Source organism: Colias croceus, chromosome 1 (genome assembly GCF_905220415.1).
Source record: "Colias croceus chromosome 1, ilColCroc2.1".
Lineage (NCBI taxonomy): Eukaryota > Metazoa > Arthropoda > Insecta > Lepidoptera > Pieridae > Colias > Colias croceus.
In genome coordinates, this window is record NC_059537.1 from 1,385,579 (window position 1) to 1,408,032 (window position 22,454).

Consider the following 22,454-nt stretch of genomic DNA (forward strand, 5'->3'; position numbering starts at 1 on the left):
CACCAGTTTTTTTTATCAAGCAAATGACACGGGACCGTTGACCTCCATCACTACAACGTGCGAATTGCAGACTTCCGACAAACGTCTGTCTTCAGTCATCCCTTTCTTATACTGAATATTAGATAAGGACGAAGAATGCTTGCGTGTCTGTTACCGGAGAATCGATGGCTTCGTGCCCTAATTTCGGAAATTGCATTTGTATGTTTTATGAACTTTTATGATTTACGAGGACTTCGGCACCCTCCACCATAACTTCGAATGAAAAGTTTTTAATTGATTCTACTTAACATTGAAATTTCTAAACTCTCAGCAGACACATTATGCAGAGTTTACATTGATGAATATACCCAGGATTCAAAATTAAAATTATTATCAACATGACTGGAAGAACAACAAATATTTGCGGTTCACATTTTGTACCGTAAGGCATTTCGCATTCAATTAATATTACAGATGACATCACTACCAATGATTCACAACATTTTCATACCTTCCAGAATATCGTTCAATTTTAAAATATCTACATCTATTTCATTGTTAGAGCACTTTTCTATCCCAAATTGTAAGATCAAACCAAGAGTAATATCAGACTAAAGACTGGAAATAACAGTTTCAATTGAGATAGTAACAAGATTCAACAATTAGTACAACAATACAAGAGCTTAACAAAAGAAGCACATTACAATCACAAGTAGCAGTCGAACATACAAAGAAAGACGACGGACACGTCATGAAACTAAAATTAAAGAACTAAAACTGACAACAGTGCCTTATAAGTTTTAAGCATCAGATTGTTATTTCAGATTTCGTTTAGAACCGTTACAATTTGACTTTGGTGAAGATCTCTGTCTCTATAGTGCTGATGACTCATAAACGACGATGACGTCTTTATAAATAATTGAAGTAAAATTGTTAATGGGAGATTATAAAAAACAGATACCTGTATTTAGCTGCTTAGTTTAACTGTAGTGAGAGTTAAGCTTTAATAGGAGATGATAAAATTCAGCTATTAAAAGTAACGGTTGATGCTCTAACACGATTGAAATAATTGAGTTAAATTCGATTTTGATCGAAAATCGAATTAAATTATCAACAAAATATAATCCCAGTTTCAAAAAGTAATGACAAACTATCGATAAACTAACAGGACAAACATTAAGATACTGTTTATCTTGAGGTGACAAATAATGACTGCGTGTAAAGTTACAAATGCGAAAACGGTTTATAATGCTACGTGCACTTCAATTAAATAATCGGAGATCTTATAGAAAATAAAACACGATGGCACTTTCACGTTTAAAGAAAATCAAATTAAAAGGGGCTTACCTTTTGTTGCCACTGGTATAGACTGTCGCGTCATATCCTAAAACAGAAATCAGAGTTATAGAAGTTGTTTATAGAAATTGCGATCTAAATCAAGCAAAATAATAGGCATATAATAAGCGGGTATATGGACACTATCTATTTACAAATGAGCAGCGCACTTAAATTTTCAACTAGACTGAACGACTAGTAATCTATGCCACTAAAAGTTGTAAATTACGAAAATCGTAAACCGATAAGCGATGAGGTAGTAAAATTGCTTTCTTTCAATTTTTCCCCACATACAAAAATGTAATTATATATGGCCAACTTTCCATTTGACATGCGGGTGTTTGTAAACACCTCGCCAAGCTTCTACAAATTACAAATAAGGATTTGTAATCGGAGGTACATTAGGAAAGTATTACTGAACACTATGTCAAAAGTATTAGGAAGATTGAATCAACATACACTTAAATATAGTAAAAGTTTTGTATTGTAGATATTTGATTTTGATGTCATTCGACATTCATTATTTTCATAAACAAGATATTTATTTCTATTAACCACTAAATACCAAATAATTAAAGCGGTTTACTATACACTATATACAAGCCATCATCCATCTACCTAAAGTCTAATTCCTAAAATTGCACCTTACCAACACCTACACATCTATTTACATTCAAAACTTGAGCATGTTATTATTCATTTACTATGCACAATAAACACGTTTTATCTGTGTCGTTAATTAAAAGGCCGTAAGTCGAAGGCATTAATTCCATCACTAGTAATGAATCAACATACGCAACTAGGCCATCGGGGGAGGCGCGGTTCGCAATTTCCATATACTTACGCTGCATATTTCCTTTATAGGAACACGATATATGGCATTTCAGTTTTTGCAATGTAATGTAATGAAAGGATCTTTGAATTATGTTATACAAGTTATTTATTTTTAACCGACTTCAAAAAAAGGAGGAGGTTATCAATTCGGCCGGTATGTTTTTTTATGTATGTACACCGATTACTCCGAGGTTTCTGAACCGATTTACGTGATCCTTTTTTTGTTCGATGCGGGATGGTGTCGAATTGGTCCCATAAAAATTTTATTCGGATAGGCCCAGTAGTTTTTATTTTATGAGCATTTTTGTCTGTATTTGTAAATGTTGCAAGTGCAAGTTTGAAGTCGGTTGTTTTTAACGCAGTTATCACTTGTCTTTAGATCCACTAAGTTCCAGTATGTTTGGCTGGATATAATTGATCAAACACAAATTTTGAACCACTTTTTAACTTTTTAACACTCAAATTTTAACTCCAAAAGAAAAGTATGATTTAATAAACAATATTTTTAGTGTTAGCATAAAACATTGTAATAAAAGCCTTCCCTTTGTCGAGTATAAAGCGGGCAGATGACAGCGTTAAAAGCCACTTTACGTTTGAAAGCAACGCTTTGTACAATTTAAGTCAAGGAAAAACTGCACTGAACATTTTATTCGATCTTTTTACTTCGAGTTTATTGCTCTCGTTGCTTTTACACCTAATTTGCATAGCTTTGCTATGTTTAATTTAAGAAGCTTCAAACGTGTTAATAAGCTTTTTAGATTTTAATTCTCTCTTTTAATTAAAGCCTTCTTATATTTGTTTTTTATCAAGTCATCATACAAATTCCTGATTTATATGTAAAGTGATATACAGAACATTCTTTCAAACATACAACAGCTAGTACTTTATTGTTATATGATATTCTTAAACAATTCAAAAGTATCTCCCAAAGGAGTCTGCAGTTGAATGCATTCACGTTTGAATTCATCTCTAGACATTTCCATGATAGCTCATTTGTAGTTCAGGTCTCAGGATACATCCGCCCATTTTTGCAAGTGACTACTATCAAGCTGATTTTCCGTTTGTAGCTTTATTTTGATGAGACACCGAATAATTTCGTGTACGAAACTCTCGATTGTGGTAGCTAACAGAGATAACAAGGATAAAATTTTTTGATTTGATGGTTCTCAAATATTTATTACGCAATTTGTAGGACAATATGTCTGTTGAATTATATAAACATTAACTAAGTGAAAACAAAAAAATCAGCTTGTTAGTACCTAATCATTTATGATGACCTCGTTATCGATACATTTTGGAAAGGGGGACTCTTTGAACAAACCATAGATTTTGTAGGACAAATATTTTTTCGAATAATTTAGGTAATTATCTTGAGATTGAACAAAAAAAAATTCATTCAGTTAGTAATAAATATTTGAGAACCATCAAATCAAAAATTTTTATCCTTGTTATCTCTGTTAGCTACCACAATCGAGACTTTCGTACACGAAATTATTGGGCGTCTCATCAAAATAAAGCTACAAACGGAAAATTAGCTTGATAGTAGTCACTTGCAAAAATGGGCGATGTATCCTGAACTATTGGGACTTATAACTACGCAAGCAAGCCTTTATTTATTTAAATTACAAACAAAAACATGACGTTTTATCTTATTAACTGACTGTCTACAAATTATTTGTAGGACTATCTATCAAGAATTCCAAGCGCCAGGATAATTATAAGACAATTGCTGCCCTTAAATAATGCACAATTAATACCACAGACGGCAATAAAATTAACTGCGTTAAAAACAACCGACTTCAAAAACGGAAAAGTAAAAAATAAAAAAGATTTGATATTATAAATTACTACATATTATTTAGATGTGCTATTTATTAAATAGGTTTGATGTCGGTGCACGGGCTTAATACTAAGTGCTTAGTGTTTGGCACCGACTTCAAACCTATTTAATAAATAGCACATCTAAATAATATTATGTAGTAATTAATAATATCAAATCTTTTTTATTTTTTACTTTTCCGTTTTTGAAGTCGGTTGTTTTTAACGCAGTTAATTTTATTTAATACTTTTTAGTGTAATTTTCAACACGAATCAAACGAGCCCAAACTCGATAAAGTTGAGTCAATATATTACTGAGTTCCTATGGCCACCTTCCGATTCCATCATCAAATCAGCTCTATGTCATGATAATGTTTCATCGCTATCCAATTTACATACGTATACAAAATTTCAGCTCAATCGGTTACCGGGAAGTGAATCAAAGTTACTTGCTACATTCCAATTAAGTCATCGAGTACAGACAAAAATGCTCATAAAATAAAAACTACTGGGCCTAGCCGAATAAAATTTTTATGGGACCAATTCGACACCATCCCGCATCGAACAAAAAAGAATCACGTAAATCGGTTCAGAAACCTCGGAGTAATCGGTGTACATACATAAAAAAAAATAAAATATACCGGCCGAATTGATAACCTCCTCCTTTTTTTTGAAGTCGGTTAAAAAAATAAGGAGCCACCGTAATAGCAGTCTAACAGTGAATTATATGCAATTTCTAAATCATTCGCACAATTACACTTTTACAATAGAGATAAATTAACGTCTGACTCTGTAAATTTATAACCGATTCTATCCACGTATATCTGATAAAACTAAAATCTTTTGATATTTCGATGAGTATAACTTTCAACTACAATAAATGTAAATGATGATCATAGAACACAGCATGAACTGTATTTATAAACAAGACACATTAGGCTTTATTAAAAAATTAGGACCTAAATTGTACTTGCAAATTAATCAGCATCAGCCGTTGCACACAATCTATTCACTTCAAATCGATAATAGAGCATTGTCAAGGATATAACTACATTATTCCGAAATGTCCCATTGAAATAAATTCACAAAGAGTAGGAAGCAAGCCCATTACCTTCATACTGGTATTCCAATAGCACATGAATAGCGGAATGGGCATGTGACTCATATGGTCAAAACGTTACCACCCTTATTACCATAGCGTTAAGGGCTACTATACGCAAACCTGTCTCTGAATATGGAAGGTGTATTAACATAGCTCGTTTCAATTAATCGTTCACCCTGACACGAAATGTATTTAATACTTGGATGGCTCTATTTTTATAACCGATTGTTTTTGTGTGATGAGTCATTGTATTGAACTCCGGTTAAATTTTGTACAAAAATGTTGATTGTGCGGCTATATTTGGATTGAAATGTGCATAAAAATTATCAGATAATACGGAAAAGTAAAATATAAATACAAGGATATTATCTGCTGCGCTTTTGTTGTGATACGCGGTAGCAATAACTGTTATTGCAAAATTTCAAGAAAAAGTTATAACCTATTGTTAGTGAGATAAGACCCTTCTCTTAAGAAAATGTAGCAGGTCACAGTCACACAGAAAATTGTTATTAAGAAATTGGTAATATCAAGTTTCTGTGACCACCAAAATTAACGTAAAATAAATTGTATAATACAGACTATGTAACAAAACAAGATTGGAACGTGCTTTTATTGCATAAACCAGTATAAACAAATTTGTTTACGCAACAAAAACAGCACCAGAACAAGCGTCTGTGCAAATCATAGTAAGCAACGAAATAAAAACAATCAAATAAAGTGAAGTGTCGCTGAAAAAAAAAATAAAACAACGACGGACGGCGCGTCCGTCGCGTGCGGCGTCCAACGTGCAAATGAGTGCGAAATGCGAATACCGATCGTGAGTTGCGCACGGGCAGCGTGTGGCCGGAGTCCCCGGCGCCCTCGCCCTCGCCGCCCTCGCGCAGGAAGCCGCCGTCGTCCGACGACGAGCCCGACGGGTCCTTACCAAACAATCACGAACAACAGTGCAACTTACTAGAGAATCCATGTGCAAAGCATCCAACTCCATAATCGACGAGCGACTACGCTCTAGTTCTAAGTAAAAGTGAAACTGAAGTGAATATGAGTGTGGAAAATCGATCGTCCGGCATCGGATACAAGGTCGCCTGACCATCAATTACTGTCGGACTGCAGACACTACTATATAATTACTAATAAATATACCTCACATTCTGTTTATTTTCGTTATTCAATTCTGTTATGGAATAAATCAAATCTCAAATTAATGATTATGACACACACGTATTGTTATGATGATCGGCGTGGGCAAGCAGTGTTGCCTAGGTAACGGTGCTATAGAGTGATTCTGATACTACGTGCTATTTGGAATCACCTGCCAACTGAAGATGAGTGGAAACATTTCATACTCCTTTATTCGATTAACTCGACACTATCATTTAGTCTTTATAAAATATGTGTTAATGAGCATGTTTCTATGAACTGCGTTTCTAGTCTTCATGAGCGGAAAGCACGGACAAGACTCACGTATGCCGGCGTCGCATCGTTGTAGCAACGTGCTTCGATACCCAAACAATGAGGGTGATCGCGGCTTGGTACAAAACGGCCTCACAAATCGATACAAAATCCGCTCCATTATCGTGAAATCGGTACATAATTAAAAGCAAAACTGCAAGTCATGACGTTATGTGAAATGCACTACAAAGCTTCACTAGAGGCAAAGCTTCTGTAGGACCCAAACGAGTAAACTATCTAATGTGTGCAAGAAGCAAGGTCATAACGCAACGTTTGCAATGCAACTCGATATTAATATTAATAAGCCTGACGTAATCGGTTACGAATGCTAGTAATCATTAGGCCGTCAAGTTAGTCCGAACACTGATTAGAATGATACTATCGTTCATTGAGCACTAAATTGGCAGTGTAAGCGAGAGTGATAGGTACGATGACCTTTGAGTTAATATTAATAGCAAATTTTATGGAGTTAATAACTACTAGGCTTCCAGTGATTTTTTTGTCACATTTGCCTGGTGAAGCTACTTTTTAGTCAAAGTTACGACAAGTGACTAGGATCGTATCTTGAATTAGAATCATTTCATACAAAATCGTTCGTTAGTATCAAAATATGAATAGATTAATTCGTAGTAGTGAGTCAACATAATGATAACATAATAACTACTCAACAGTTCAACACACCTGAATTTAATTATAATTCATATAATTATTAATTGTATCCCCGATAAGAACAATGTGAATAAAAAACGAAATTGAAATCTCTGCCAGTGACACAAAAAATAACGAATTATATATTTAAATTTATTTGCACATTTTGTAAATAACAGTTACTACACCTAACTCATATTATATTAACTTAAAGAATCGATCAATAATCTCTGCTGGCTCAACTCAATACATATTTGTGTATAATACTGTAAAACCCCAATGAGTCACTTTGATAACATAATAATTATTTCTTGGACAATTACAATTCCAATGTGAATTTACTTCGCTCCTAGGCGACCATAAAGATAAAAGAAGTCAAAGTACCTACTCCCAAATCATAAGTTTAGTGAAATCATTAGATAGACAGAGTTGGGCAAACATAAACTGGCCATAAAATGGCCTAGGTGGAGTTCCAATTTTAACGGGCTCAATGCTTATAAATTTTTAAAGAAAAGAAAAAATTCGATCACGAGGCGGGATTCGAACCCGCGTCTTTCCGTGATTCGAATTTTAATATTCTTTAAAAATGTGTCTATAATGTGTATGTGTCTAAGGGAAGCACCGCATGTTCAATGCTTACCCTGGCCAATTTATTGGGCATCGGCTGCAAGTGTGGCGTGTGCCTCGTGCCCACCGAGAGCTCCGGGTTCAGTGCGAGGATCGCGTCTATCTCCACCTCCTTGCCCTTCGTCTCGCCGCGCTCGTACCATTCCACCGTCACCGAGCGCGTCTCCAGATTGATACCGGACACGATCGCGGAGTGTATGCGGCCTGGAAATTAATGGAGCAACTATTAAAAAAATTACTTTATTTCAAGACGAGATGTAGACTTGGTTACTAAAACTGTCCTTTTGTCATGTTTAACGTGCGCTTTTCAACAAATGGAAAAATAAACACCTACATCGGTACAATTTCGTCAGTTCAAATAAGCATCAACAGCATCAATAAATATATTGAGTCATGAGATATTCTACATTTACATACTTATTTAAACAGGCGATCTGTGGTAGCGCTGGATGGCGGAATTCCTCTATATTAGATATTTCAAGACTCAATAAATTACACATGTACCAGACCAGACGACGATTATATTTGGTTTTTTCATAAAATAAATATCCAAATCAATATAGGCCAATACGATTCATCACAGCCAAAATGTTTAGATGCTGGTATTAAATATTAATAACTGAATTCAATAATTCATTTATTGTTTACACAGGTGCTCCGCAAGTCGGGTCTCTTTCTGAGCGAACTAAATCCATACGATACAATAATCTAAATCCATATTTCTGAGCGAACTAATTCTACACTAAATCCATTTTTTCTATTCTTTATAAATTTATATTTATAAAGCATTTGAATGCCATAAAACCAAAAATATAAATTGAACTAAATCCAGTTTATAATTTATATACTTTCGCGAACTGAATCTCTTTATAAACTTATATCTTTAGTGAAATTTCTATATATACTTCGATAATATAATTCATAGAATTTAACATTAATTTAAATCATTGTATAATATTTATTTCAATAAAACACATTAAAAGCCCCTTTCATCTATAAACCAAATAATGACTGTAACCTAAGTTCATTTGAAAGAGTTGAAATCGTAAAATTGCATTAAAGTTGGATGGTAGTTGGTGCATATAGACACTCGTTATAGAACAATAGACATAAAGGGAGGCGGCTAGACGCATAAGTAACCGCAATGTAGCCCGGATAATGCCAGACTACCTACGTTTCATACCCCCGTAACGAATTAGAGGGTTTGTGATAGGTAAACAAATCCTGTAAACCTTAGACAGTTAATTTGTAAAAGGGACCGTAGAGGACAATGTCACGAAGATAATGATAAAAAAACTATCACGACCATCAATAAAAATACTGCATTAATTGCCGATGAATTAATTTCTATGTTTCAGGTAACGGATCTTAAACAACAACCGGCACTGTATCGATTTATCACTATCAGACGTTCAGAAAAACAGGATTAAATACACAAAACTAAACCGGGACGAGGTCACCGACCTCCGACAACCTGCCACAATGTTACGATATACGTAACACAGCTGCCCACAGAGGCATCTATTATGAGATGTAAACAGTTCTAAAACAGAGACTCTTGAATGCAGTAAAGATTCCAACTTATATGCAGAGAATCTTTCCCAGAAATAATACTTGTCTTACAAATGCAACTCTTCAAACGATGAAAATATAGTGCGCATAGTCGAATAAAACTTCAGAGATGAATTAAGAAGAGTACTAATCATTACTTAAAATGATTAGTTATGCCTACTACCTAGAATCAAAACTATTTTAGTTTTGTAGCGAAATTTTTAACTATTTCCAAAATCATAGGTTCCATTATTCTATCTTATTTCTTTATATCTCTATCTATACTAATATTATAAAGAGGAAAGGTTTGTATGTAGGTATGTATGGTTTTCACGCATAAACTACTGGACCGATTTTGATTAAATTTGGCACAGACAATCTTTAGACCCTGAGAAAGAACATAGGCTACCTTTTATTGCGAAATATGTACCACGGGCGAAGCCGGGGCGGACCGCTAGTTTCCAATAACATGAGTCAAATGATCTTCCAACCGAGCTCCTCAAGGCTACTGACAAACAATTAAAACCTAAACTCATCCTTCCAAGTAAACTCTTAGCCATTTCACATGACACAGTTCCAATACACCAAATTGCGAACCCATAGAGCATTATCGAATAAACCCCGCCATGGTTACGCTCCATGACCCGACGAAAGTGGAACGAACCGAAATGTAATGAACAAAAAGTTATTGGTAATGTAATGGGTTGCAGTACTTTTGGTATCTGGAACCATGCACTGCTGCTATGATAGCAGTGCTATCTAATGCTTTTTATTTTGAATTTCATTAGTTCATGTCATGAATTGATGCGGGAATGCAAGAGCACATTACCACGCCTTACCATTTCAATTTTATGACCTTTGTTGATACAAGTGATTCATCTATTTTTGATAAACGAGACAAAACCAAGTGGAAGAATATACAGTTTCAGAGCACTTGACCTACATTATGTAAAAGCATATACAGTACAGTTGCTATGCTGCTAGAAAACTATAGCTATAAATTCTTAAAATTCTGTAACTACATACCTACCACGTATTTTTAAGGCATAATGATTATTTCGAAAAAAAAAACATTTTTAACGGCTGAAATTCAAATGGCAGAAGTTATAGTAAAGGTAATGTTTTTAAATATCAATTAATTGGATATAAAAAACTTATACGAACTTAAAACGTTTATAAATTTAGACAAAACAAACACAGAAAAAGACATTTATAAGTTGTAAAAGTTTGTTCATGAAATAGAGATGTCAAACGTACATGACTTTGTCGCCTTTGAACAAACAAACCAAATCATGTAATTTATTATCTCCTATTCATTCACAAGAGAAGCTGATGTATTCTAATGAATAGGATTTTTCCTGTCCTAAAGTATCCATAAATCTATACTTAATATTATAAAGCTGAAGAGTTTGTTTGTTTGAACGCGCTAATCTCAGGTCGGATTTGAAAAAATATTTCGATTTTAGATAGCCTATTCATCGAGGAAGGCTATCATCTCGCTAAGACCAACAGGAGCGGAGCACTGCGGGTAAATCCGCGGAGCACAGCTAGTTAAAAAATATACATCAAACATCGCAGCTCTACAAATTAGGTGTTTCCTTCGCTTTCCATTCCTAAATAACCAACCGACATTGTAATTGAAACTTGCGGTTCGACCCAAGCATAATTCACTACATTTAATTTTATTTCTTTATTGCTCTGTTAGGAAACAAGCAATATGTATTAAAATATTGCAATGGACGTTTAGTTTTAATTTCTTCCGTTAGTTTCTACTACAGTATATCGTCCAGTTAAAAGCATTTCCTTGTAATCTTCGTCTCCTCCACCCTTTACTATCCCATTACATTCCTAATCTGTATTTTAAATTTTAATTTACATTCTAATGAAGTTCAAAGGTGCACGTCACAGCTTACACGTTAAAAAATAGACGAGTCCCAGCGCTGTACAAATTCAACTGCATGTAAACAAATACGCCAATCGAACTTGATCTGTATCTCGCGCTACTTTCCTCGTCGCGTATCACCTTACAGGAGATCAAAGTGCGCTGGTCGCCGTTACAATTTTATACGCGGTGTCATTGACCCGTTAACGCATCTCGGCGCTAATTATATCATGCTCCTCACGCGCTGTGCTTTGCAATGCGGTGACAAATCGCGTTTCCGTAACGCAAACTTTGCCCACTCCACTTTCTTTTTGCGACAAAAATTTGAGTTGCCTAGATGAAAATATCGCATCAGCGTCAGGTCGTTCGCCTGTTCACTTATTTAGAAACTGTTGCTGGAATAACACGATGAACGCTTTCTATCGTGCTGCAAATTAACGTCTAAAATAATGATCAATAAAAGTAGCATTCGAATAAAATATCCATGCACCTAACTACTTTTTACTTTCATAACGAAATCACTCTTTAGTGATAAAGCCGCCCTCTGTGCTAGTTTAGCTATAAGTGTTAGTTTTAAGTAATTTGTATTATTAACTAGCATAGTAGTGTAATAAATAAATAAATACTTTGTAAATATCCACTCGTGATAACAAAGTAAAAAATCTAAAACTGCAAAAAGCTGGTCTAATAGCTGTTTTTTATGAGATGATTATAATCCGAGCAGATAAAAGATTAAAATTATTGATCTGTAGCAATAAATTGCTCGGAACGTGAGGATAATGCACATACATTTAAAATGTAATCGTTTGTTTATTAAAATCGCTATCATTGATAAGCAATAAAAAACGCGATAAATCAACAAACATGTCTTATGGAAGAAATTTTAATATACACGCTGACCTACAATGAAATGAGGATTATAAACCTACTTTTTACAATCGTATACTATCAATAAAAATCTCTACGTCACGATCAACAAAAACTGACCACATTTCGCGCAACAACTACATTATATTTAAACATACAAGTAATTCATGATTGCTACATTTTGAGTTAATTTAGGATAGCAGTTTATAAAAATAGAGTGTTCTTAGTATAAAATAGTTATCATACTTGAAAATCAATCATTTAAATCAGAAAATTTATAATACATAATTCAATTTTGAATTGCATTAAGGTTAGTGGAAGTAGGAATGTTAGCATAGGAACTACACCTACCTACCTAGACAAAAAATAAACAATACAAGAGGAAAAGTTTGAAACTTGTTTAGTAAGCTCTAGTACCTACACTTCACCAACAAGCTGTAATGATTTAAGGTCAACAGTCAACTGCAGATTTGCAACATAATTGAAACTTGTGTAATGCGAAGGTAGCCATTACTGTATTGAACTAAAATGAATGATAAATTTTGCAAATACATACCTAGTTAAAATGGATTCAAACGACAAGTGAGATTGAACAGATGTTCAGAGCTCATGCAATATTCAAACATTGTTTACATATTGCATCCATAATATTTAGTAAGAGCAACTGAAATGATAAACGGCATTTGCCCAAGGGGTTTGTATAGTACGTCACTAAATGTATTATACGTGATTATACGCAGTACCATGTTTGGTTAACCATCTTCCGCTTAGCAATCTATCTCATTAATTGCCACTACAACATTGTCAAACAAAAGTAAAAAGAAATGCAGTGTTCTCACGGCCAAAGGAATGACGAAGTAAAATGGCGTGCAATAACAACCTCTGTGTATCGCGCGTATAATATAATGATTATAGAGAAACTGGAGCACGTGGATGCCTCATTTCATGGTGTTATCGTATTGTTTGAAAAGGCTTTCTAGTTGTTTGTTAACCACAGTATACTGGGCTTGTAGCTCAATCAAGTCTAATATAATAACAGAATTACACACCACAAACAATTGTAAACATTACTAATGGGAATTTACTGATATATTACCAAATAATTGAATACATATTAAATACTGGCCACTATTTCTTTCTAATACAGTTAGTATTTTAGTTTTTATCATTATGTTACCCGAACTTCATAGAACACGATACAAAACAAGTGACCCAAACACTGCAGTGGCCATAAAATCCGACACGTCAACACGACACCAATGCAAATGCAACACACGGAAGACATATAAACTATCAGATGGAGGTCACACAAGGTCAGGCTCGTGAAATGCCGCTCCATGACAATAAGCGGCTTTCGCTAACCACGAATCAAACTAATAAGGCTCCGGAACCATGTTTGTGTTACGCGCAATTACTGTCAGCGTGGAACAAGAGATCGTGATGCTTATCGTCAAGATTTATGCGCGGTTGACGTGTATCCGAATTCAATACAAATTACATCGTTGATATCAACGTCTTATTTCTTAGACTGAGCTTGATGTACGATAACAAACCATTTTTTAGGCAGGCTTTAGGTGTTTATTAGAATTAACCAGGTATCGTAGAAACATTGGCAAACGTACATAATATGTCCTAAAGCGTTTTGAAGAACCGTAAACTAGACTTATCGACCTGTCCTATAGACAAAACAAGTTTAACACATAAACAGCAACAATAACTCAAATCGTGCTATAACATGCGCGCGCGCAGGAGCGACTCCGGTGAGTCAGCGAGCCGGTCGGAACCGGCTAGACGAAACACAGCCGTGTAACGTTACTGTACATAAAACAACAAGTGATAACTGCGTTAAAAACAACCGACTTCAAACTTGCACTTGCAAAATTTACAAATACCTACAGACAAAAATGCTCATAAAATAAAAACTACTGGGCCTATCCGAATAAAATTTTTATGGGACCAATTCGACACCATCCCGCATCGAACAAAAAAAGAATCACGTAAATCGGTTCAGAAACCTCGGAGTAATCGGTGTACATACATAAAAAAAAAAAATTATACCGGCCGAATTGATAACCTCCTCCTTTTTTTTTGAAGTCGGTTAAAAATATAAAAACATATTGTACAGTTTATATAAATTCAATAACAGTATAAGCACGAGCTTTAGCAGCGTCCTTGATATGTTTTAAAAAGTAGCTCAGATTGTCTACGGGTCATAGACAATCATGTTCTTATAGATGCTATGGATCATAGACCACGTATATTTTATGGAGTTAAATTATTTCATGAGTTATCTCAAAATCATTTGAAACAACTCCAAAACATACTTCACAGCATTATTTTTTTAGGTAAAAAAATGATAGGTAAAAAGTAATGTTTTTAATAAGTAGTGTTTAGTTAAAAATGTAATTCAAACCAATTATTATAAATATATTACGAAATATTGGCACAATTTATATATGTATATGCATATTTCTTATCTTATAATCGTTATCAGTAAATACTAAATACTCAATAAGTTATTGCGATCAAAATTTTGCATATTCCGTAACACAGTGGAACAACTGATAAGTTTGTTGTTCAGATTTTTGTATGATAAGTATAGGTCTACCAGAATCTGATGGCATATTTTTAATTAAGAAATAAAAGATTTTCATGTGGCAACTTATTTGACAACTATCAAATTGGTTGTCAAATTATTTGTCTATTTTGCAGTTGATAAATAATTTTTAGGATTTTGTCTAAAAAATCTTCGAAAATGTCGAAAAAGCCGCTGCGATCACAAGCAAGAGGTCTTGTTTATAATGTCTATAGAAAAACATTCGATGAAGAAGGGTCAAACACATCACAATTTTCAATTTTGAAGATTTTATTGGTAAATTGGACTTACCCGTTTTGATACTTTAAATTACAAAATATTATATGTAGGTACCTATAAGTAATATTGTTTGTTGATTAGAATTTAATTTTATGAAAACTTATTACAGGAGTTTCCAATACGGCTATTCGTCAAGTCCAAGCTGTCCAAGTCAATTTTATAATGTGTGTATCTGTTATTACTTACGAAAATAAACATAGTTTTATTTTATTTTTATTTTATTTTATAAAAAATTATAAGCAGTTTTGATCTACATTATCATTATATCGATATTTTCACATGGCATACTGGTAATGAATATACAAATATAGGTATGTGTAAAATATAATAATATGTATAACCTGTATAAAAGTAATATGTATAATTGTATATTATACATGTAAGTATGTACCTACATAATATTAAGTGGATAATATCTCATTATTAAGAACAGTATTGTCCACTTATGTAATGTGACTAATTATATTGAAATCAAAATAAAAAATAAGCAGTATCAAGATCGTTCAGTCCATTTTCCCTAGGGTTGCACACTCTAAATTTTGATTTCCCTAATTGCCATCAGATTCTGGTTTACCTATAATAAGTATAACTTAACGTCAAAGAATATAGAAAATAATTCAGAAGGCTTTCAATTCAAATCAATTGCAACCAAAAAAACTTTCATTTAACAACTCTTTCAGGTAGGTATGTATTCCCTAAAATTAATTAATAAAAGATACATTTAGAACAATCTGATCAGTTTGAAATCAAGGACTTCATAATCCCTCTTATTACGACAAAAGAGCGTGAACGATTTAGATGGATTTGAAAAAAAGAAATACACGGAATCGTTAAAATATAGGCTCTATTTGTAAGGAAAACAACTGCTACGAGATAACTTGAAGTAAGTAGGTAGGTACCACTTTGAGTAAAGTCGCGGGCGGAAACCTTGAAGTTGTACATATTAATTTAGTGAAATAACATCACAATTTCATCTACTTCTTCGTTAATAATTTCTATATTACAAATTACAATGTAAATATAAGTCGGAGCTTAATTTGCTTTGTCTCTTTACACAATAAACATTTATTGGTACACATAAGTATTATTCTCGGCAGAAGTTATAAGAGCCTACTCCATGTGTACTTTCTAAGTGTTTCACACAGGAAAATATTAGAAAGTGAAATAGTTTTACATAATTCTAATGTCTCAAGAGAATGACTATGCAAATATCGCTTGTATTACGGCGGAAATCAATTAACAATACTCTACATTGACACTACACGGAACGTAAATAATAATTAGAATATACTTCTTTGTTCTGTACTTTGAAATTAGACTATTCAAATACTATCGCCGAATAATAGTCTAAAAAAATGTTCATTAAATAAATTCCCGTACCTCTATTCTAAGATCAAATACGCAATATCATTCCTACTGTATACCCTAGGGGACGAGACACTTCACATCATAATATACCTACTTACTATCTAGGGTAACTTTTCAGTCAGTAAGCCTTTTTATCTTTTGTATTATCATGTGATGTCCACATCCAGCGTGTGAAATTCCAACAATTGACACATATACAAGCCACTCTTGTCTAAGAATGTACAGGTGGGGCCTCGGTCCGAGCCGGGGGCTGCTGGTGAGATCACGAGGCGGAAACACACGCCCGCCCACGCCCTCCCACACGCTAGAGCCTTGCGAGACCCTCCACTATGTGTAACTTGGTAACTTAGAGCGATGGCAAACTGTGCTATCAAATAGCGGGCAGAGTTTTAGGTAAAGTCAATGAATTTTATTAGACTACATTAAAGTGTGATTGAGTTCGAATGCAAAGTTTACGAAAAAATATTGTGTAGTTACATGAAAGAGTTGAAGTGAACCTAGCCTTCAGTAAATTTACCTATTCAAATTCAGTTTTATTTCAACTCAAATACTAATTGAAAAATTAAAATCGTTCTCGCCTCTGCACTTTAATCACACCTTTACTGTACGTGTTATTTATATTTAGTTAATGGCGTATTCTCGACGATTATGTTCTCATATTTTATATAACTGAGCGCTTACCGTTATTTTTATTTTGCTTACACGGAACATAATTAAATATATTTAAATTTTTAACACAAACTATTAACATAATTTGCATATATAATTCGTGAATACAGAGCTCATTTACAAAAATCCTCAAGCAACCGAAACTAAAGAGGGTTATGTTTAACTATACTTATGTAGATTAATGCACACAATTTAACATAAATCACAAATTAAAGAATACGTTATAATAAATAAAAACAAAAAATAAAGCTGCATGAAAAAAAAATTCGTATAACGATGCCAGCGAGCATGTACCCCTGCAAATCCAAGAAATTTGTTCGATAAATCGAAGTAAATTAAACTCTATTTCACATAAGGACTACAAAATCTGTTGTAGAAGCTCCGTATGTTATGAAAAGTCATTGTAGATGCTTGGATGGAACTAATTTTGCCATCAGTTCGTCGATACATAAAAGTTGTCTCCAGAGTAATTTCTATTTAGAATAATATTGAATTAGTTTGTATCGAATTGCCCATTGACATTGTCAAATTAGTCTATCTAGACATTTTACTGAAAACTTGTCCATCTTGAACCATCTTCTTACAATTATCGTAATCGCTATGAAATGCAACTCAGTTCCCATAATTCAATGAACATTTGTCTAATGTGTTTCCCAATCCTTTCTCTTATCGAGACTTGTACTTTGTAGGACAAACTTGTAATGACCGTTTATCTAGACCTAATATTTATCGAAACAACGACAATCCGGTTTTAGGGTATGTTCTAGTTTCCATCCATTCATCGTGTTCGGCCTCATTTCACTGTATTATCTATTGATTGTATTGTAAAGGCATTTATTGGTGTTACTTTCTATGAAACTGTTTTTGGTTTTGGTATACAATCGCTGTTTGGGGTATATTTTTTAAACCTAAAACCTTTTTCACAATTAACACACTTAACAGAGAATTAAGAGTAGGTACAATTTTTTATGTATTTTTCGTAACATTTCGTAACTCGTACGTAATACGAAAGAAAAAAACATATCAATATTAGCAGCGATACAAATGGAACTCTGTGCAGAATTTTAATCAAATGTTTTTGTTTATTTTTGTAATAACTATCCGTGAACGTCCCACGAAGGTCTCACTCAATCTTTACTTGTGACAACGAAGTTTGTCCTTACCTAGTACCTTATAACAATCAAATCAAATCAAGGAACTTATTATAACAACGCTTCCAACTTCATAGTTCATTATTCATAACAGACTCCTACTCAACGATGACATCATTATGTAAAATCGAAAGTGGTATTTCTGTGCATTATATTGCCCAACGGCAGTCCTGAATGCTTGAGCGACCAAAAAGGATACGAGATACTTAATTATTTCAATAGAAAAATTAACTAACAATAAGATCTTGCTTCATCTACATCCTTTTGATAAGATCGCACTGCAGATTGGTAGCTTGTTGGCCTATATTTTTAATTGTTTAGATTTACTAGACAAAAGTACGAATTAAACGCTTGGAAAATTAGCTTCGTAATTATTCATGTCTAAAAGAGCCTCGATGCTTTGAAGAGAAAGATTTATATGGAAATTTATACGATGTTTCAATGGTTTCTTTTCTTAGCTTATATCCTTTGGCAGCCTGCTCTTTATTGTATTTATATATTATACCTAGAGTCTATATATTCATTATAGTTTAAAATGTCGTCCGTATTTCATTTTCTTCTAATAGAGCCAAAACAAAAACGAACAAACACCTCGCACAAATTATCCAATTTCGTTCAACCAGTTAAGTGAGCCTTCGAAAAAGCGTTCCACATCCTATTTCGTAACACAAATAACCAGCCAAAACAGAAGTTACGGCACATTTAAATACATTAATCGAAACTTGCGTGACTAACGTGGTCTGAGGTGGCCAAAACGAGAAGGTGTTACGTCAAAAACAGCCCGTAAGCAACATTTCGTCAGGCCACGTGGGCGATATCCTTACATATTTCATATTATTGATGTTTATTAGGTAATGCTACTAGTTTAGGGTAAATAATGATGACATCTCTATGAATTTGTAACAATGAGAAAAACAACTAATGAATAGAGATGAACCGGAATGATGAAGAGGAGGCAAGAGGCTTATTAACTTAGTATTTCCACTTTCAGAGGAAATGAAAATATAAAACGTAAACCAAACGTGCGTAAATACACATCTCATGAATAAACCATTCCAGAATTCCACTGGCAATAAAGACGGAACTGAATCGAACAAACATATACAAACAGAAACCTTAGAAACTAACGTTATAAACAAATGCATCAATTAAAGTTGAAAGAGTTGCAGGCTGCAGCTGAGCTAGGGAATAATAAAGAGTGACATTAAACCCTAGGTCACGGCGGATAATCTGATTTGACAGTCGATTAAGGCTTCGTCGACATTACCGATAAGCCATTTCATAGTTGCATGTCTATGTAAATATGTACAGTGGCAAGCAATAATAATCGAATGCAGGTAATTTACTTTTTGTATCGTATAGTTCAACGTTGATACACGTGATATTTAAACTTTTATTTTTATTGTACGATAAGGGAGCGCTTGGCCACAATCTCGCCTGATGGTAAGCTGAGATGTGGCCTAAGATGGAGCGCGCTTCCCTAGAATGTACCTGTTCACTCTCCTCTTGAAGACCTCCAAATTGTACTCATCGGGGAATACAGAACTTATATTGTAATAATATTATCGTGATTCGATTCGATAATTCTGGGGCGGAGTTTAGGTAACAATATGGAAGGTTAACGTTTTATTTTTTGTGACTCAAAAATTAAAAAATAATTAAGTACAATTTTCTTAAAAAAAATTATCGATCAAGATTGTAAAAGTACTCCTCAATTCAGTTTCTTTGAAAATCTACTAACTATTTGAAATTCTAATACCAATCATAATTTTTCACTGGACTGTAAAATTTTCAATTAAATGCCTTTACCTACATAATGCAGAATACCTAGATATCAAGTAATCATAATTATTAATTGGCATGTTTAAAATAAAACACGTATCAATGCTCTCATGTTGTGTTTAATCGAATAATATTTAAGTGCAAACACGTCGTGGGCGAAATCACAAATACTGCGCAAATATGTAAAATATGGACTAGGAAAACGTTTAAAATTTACTGGTGAAACTTAACCCAAACAATGAAAAGACTTTTACTTAAAGAACTCGATTGATCTTGTTCTGTAAAGATAGTTACTGAAATATCTTACAGAACACGTTATCAGAAAATTCATTAGAAATTACTAGGTAGGTACTTAATTTAACCGACTTTAAAAACAAAAAGAATTTAATGTGGTACAAAATGGGTGTCATTTAAGCTATCACCAATTTAATTAGTTTTGTGTTTCTTAAATAGTATGGTTTGTCCTCAAAATAGTAACTAGATCTGTCACCAAAATGTAGTCACCAAACAATGCAAAATCAGTTCCACAATAAATCACCTAAAATCCTGAGATATAAGGTCTAGTACCAAATAAATGTTTTTGTATGTATTATAATAGGTGTGTCCTAATAAGTATTTAAGCAAACTGATTTAAAGAGATCACCAATAAATCATATTATGTTACTAGAAAATTGCATTAAGTTCAAATAAAAAATTAGGGTTGTCATCATCGTTTCAACCAAAAGATTCTGCTACTTAACTAGACTCCCAAGGTTCTAAATTTACACTGGTAGTATATATTATATTTAAATAACATTTTTATCAGAGTAGTAAATAAAACAATTATTAAAGTCAAAATAATCAAACAAATAAATTAACTAAAACAACAAATTATCCACAACGATAATAAAATGCACCTACAACAATGAACGTGAAATCGCGAATGAAGTAAACTTGCACCTCTCTCAATCAATCTTTAGAGTTTAGAGTCAATTTTTAAAGCGCGCCAATTTGTCTCCGCCTCTTTGATCATTTTTTCATTAAAATTATAAATTGATGTATTAAATTGGTAACGAATACTATTAATTTAATATCTGAACGAATTAAATGTTACTACTGTATTGGTGACAAAATATCAAATAAAAAGGAGTCGCAGTCAGGGATTTATAATCGATTTATTTGGTGACAGATCTACCATTCTGAGCACAGAGCTACTATTAAAGTAACAAAACTATTATTATAAGAACGAAGTTTATATTCATGTAATGCAAAATAATTTTATTGGTTATTGATCTCTTATTTTACACATATATTAACATTTATTTGATAATTCATACCTGGGAACAATTTTTGTTTATCTGAGAACGAAAATATTTCGTGGTGATAGATCTATTTAATAGGTGATACAACTTGATGACAAATATAAATTTTGGTGATAGAAAATATAGTTCCCGTACAAAATGCTTTCCTATTGCCTGTCTTATTATTTCGATCGAAAGCAACGCACGTCAGCGAGGGAACCCGCTCACCGAAGTGCGATGACTCATGCGCACGTTGCTCCGAGCCGATCCAAAAGCTATGTTCGCGGCGACTTGACACTATTTATTTTGTATTCCAAGTTAAAAGCTTATATCGGTCAATTAAGGAAAGCTGGCATGTTCACAGTACTCACACTTATGCAATTTCACTTACAGTATGTTCAAAAATAAATGCGACTCTAGTTTTATTTTAGACTTGAATTGTAAAATGGGTGCGTTGTAGATAAATATATGCAAATATAATTATGAAAGCTCTCATAATTTACCTGTAAAATTATAATTTAAAAGTAAATCAATTGATGAACTTAATTATTTATTCTAAAAATAATCAATTGGATAAAAGTATTAATAATCATTCAATTATCAAATAATAATTAAATTTCAGGTCATAAAAACAATACAAATAACACGTGCGCTCACTCCCAAGTCCCAACACACGGATGGTTGTTTTAATAATGATTTAAATAACGGACGTCTTCTGCAGTTGCGGAGCAGTCTTGTCCTGACTTTGGTCGAGTAAAATATCTAAGAAATATTATTGTAGCGACACCTCGCTCTGAATCGCGCAAGCGAAATGTTTTCGCTACAGAGCTATATATACAACTTTCCGACATCATCCATCGGGGCCTTTACGGCCGGCCAGTCGAGTTGACTGGTCGAGGATCCTCCCTTTTTTGATGGAGGTATTCCACCTTCCTTCCTCCACATTATATTTGTAGTAAGTACTTAATACCTACCAATACGCGCTAACAAATATATGTTACATGTTTATTGTATAATTTTCACACTATTGGTTTTAAACTCAAACTCAAACATTTATACTATTAGACTTCTTCTAGAAGCACTTTTGAATCGTCATAACAGTTTAACAGTTTTAACATTTACCACCAATTCAGAAAGCAGTATCTATAGAGAAGAAGAAGAATCTTTTTAATCATAATCGTAAACTTCTACTTCACTGAAACTTTCATCGCTCGAAGAACTCGATGTTTCGCCG

At 33.5% G+C, this 22,454-nt stretch overlaps 1 protein-coding gene across 4 annotated transcripts in view; it reads right to left on the reverse strand.

Annotated features, from left to right (window-relative positions):
* The window catches only part of LOC123695052 (kinesin-like protein Klp10A), a 54,595-nt gene that overhangs the window by 24,954 nt on the left and 7,187 nt on the right, over positions 1-22,454 (reverse strand). For 2 of the 4 annotated variants that reach the window (XM_045640759.1, XM_045640751.1), the window contains exons 2-4: positions 7,809-7,999; positions 5,881-5,988; positions 1,327-1,363 (exon numbers count right to left, since the gene is read on the reverse strand). In XM_045640759.1, coding sequence (XP_045496715.1) covers positions 1,327-1,363; positions 5,881-5,988; positions 7,809-7,999 — 336 coding nt within the window. The remainder of the gene's footprint in view (positions 1-1,326; positions 1,364-5,880; positions 5,989-7,808; positions 8,000-22,454) is intronic. The other 2 variants (XM_045640772.1, XM_045640765.1) reach the window with 1 other exon arrangement.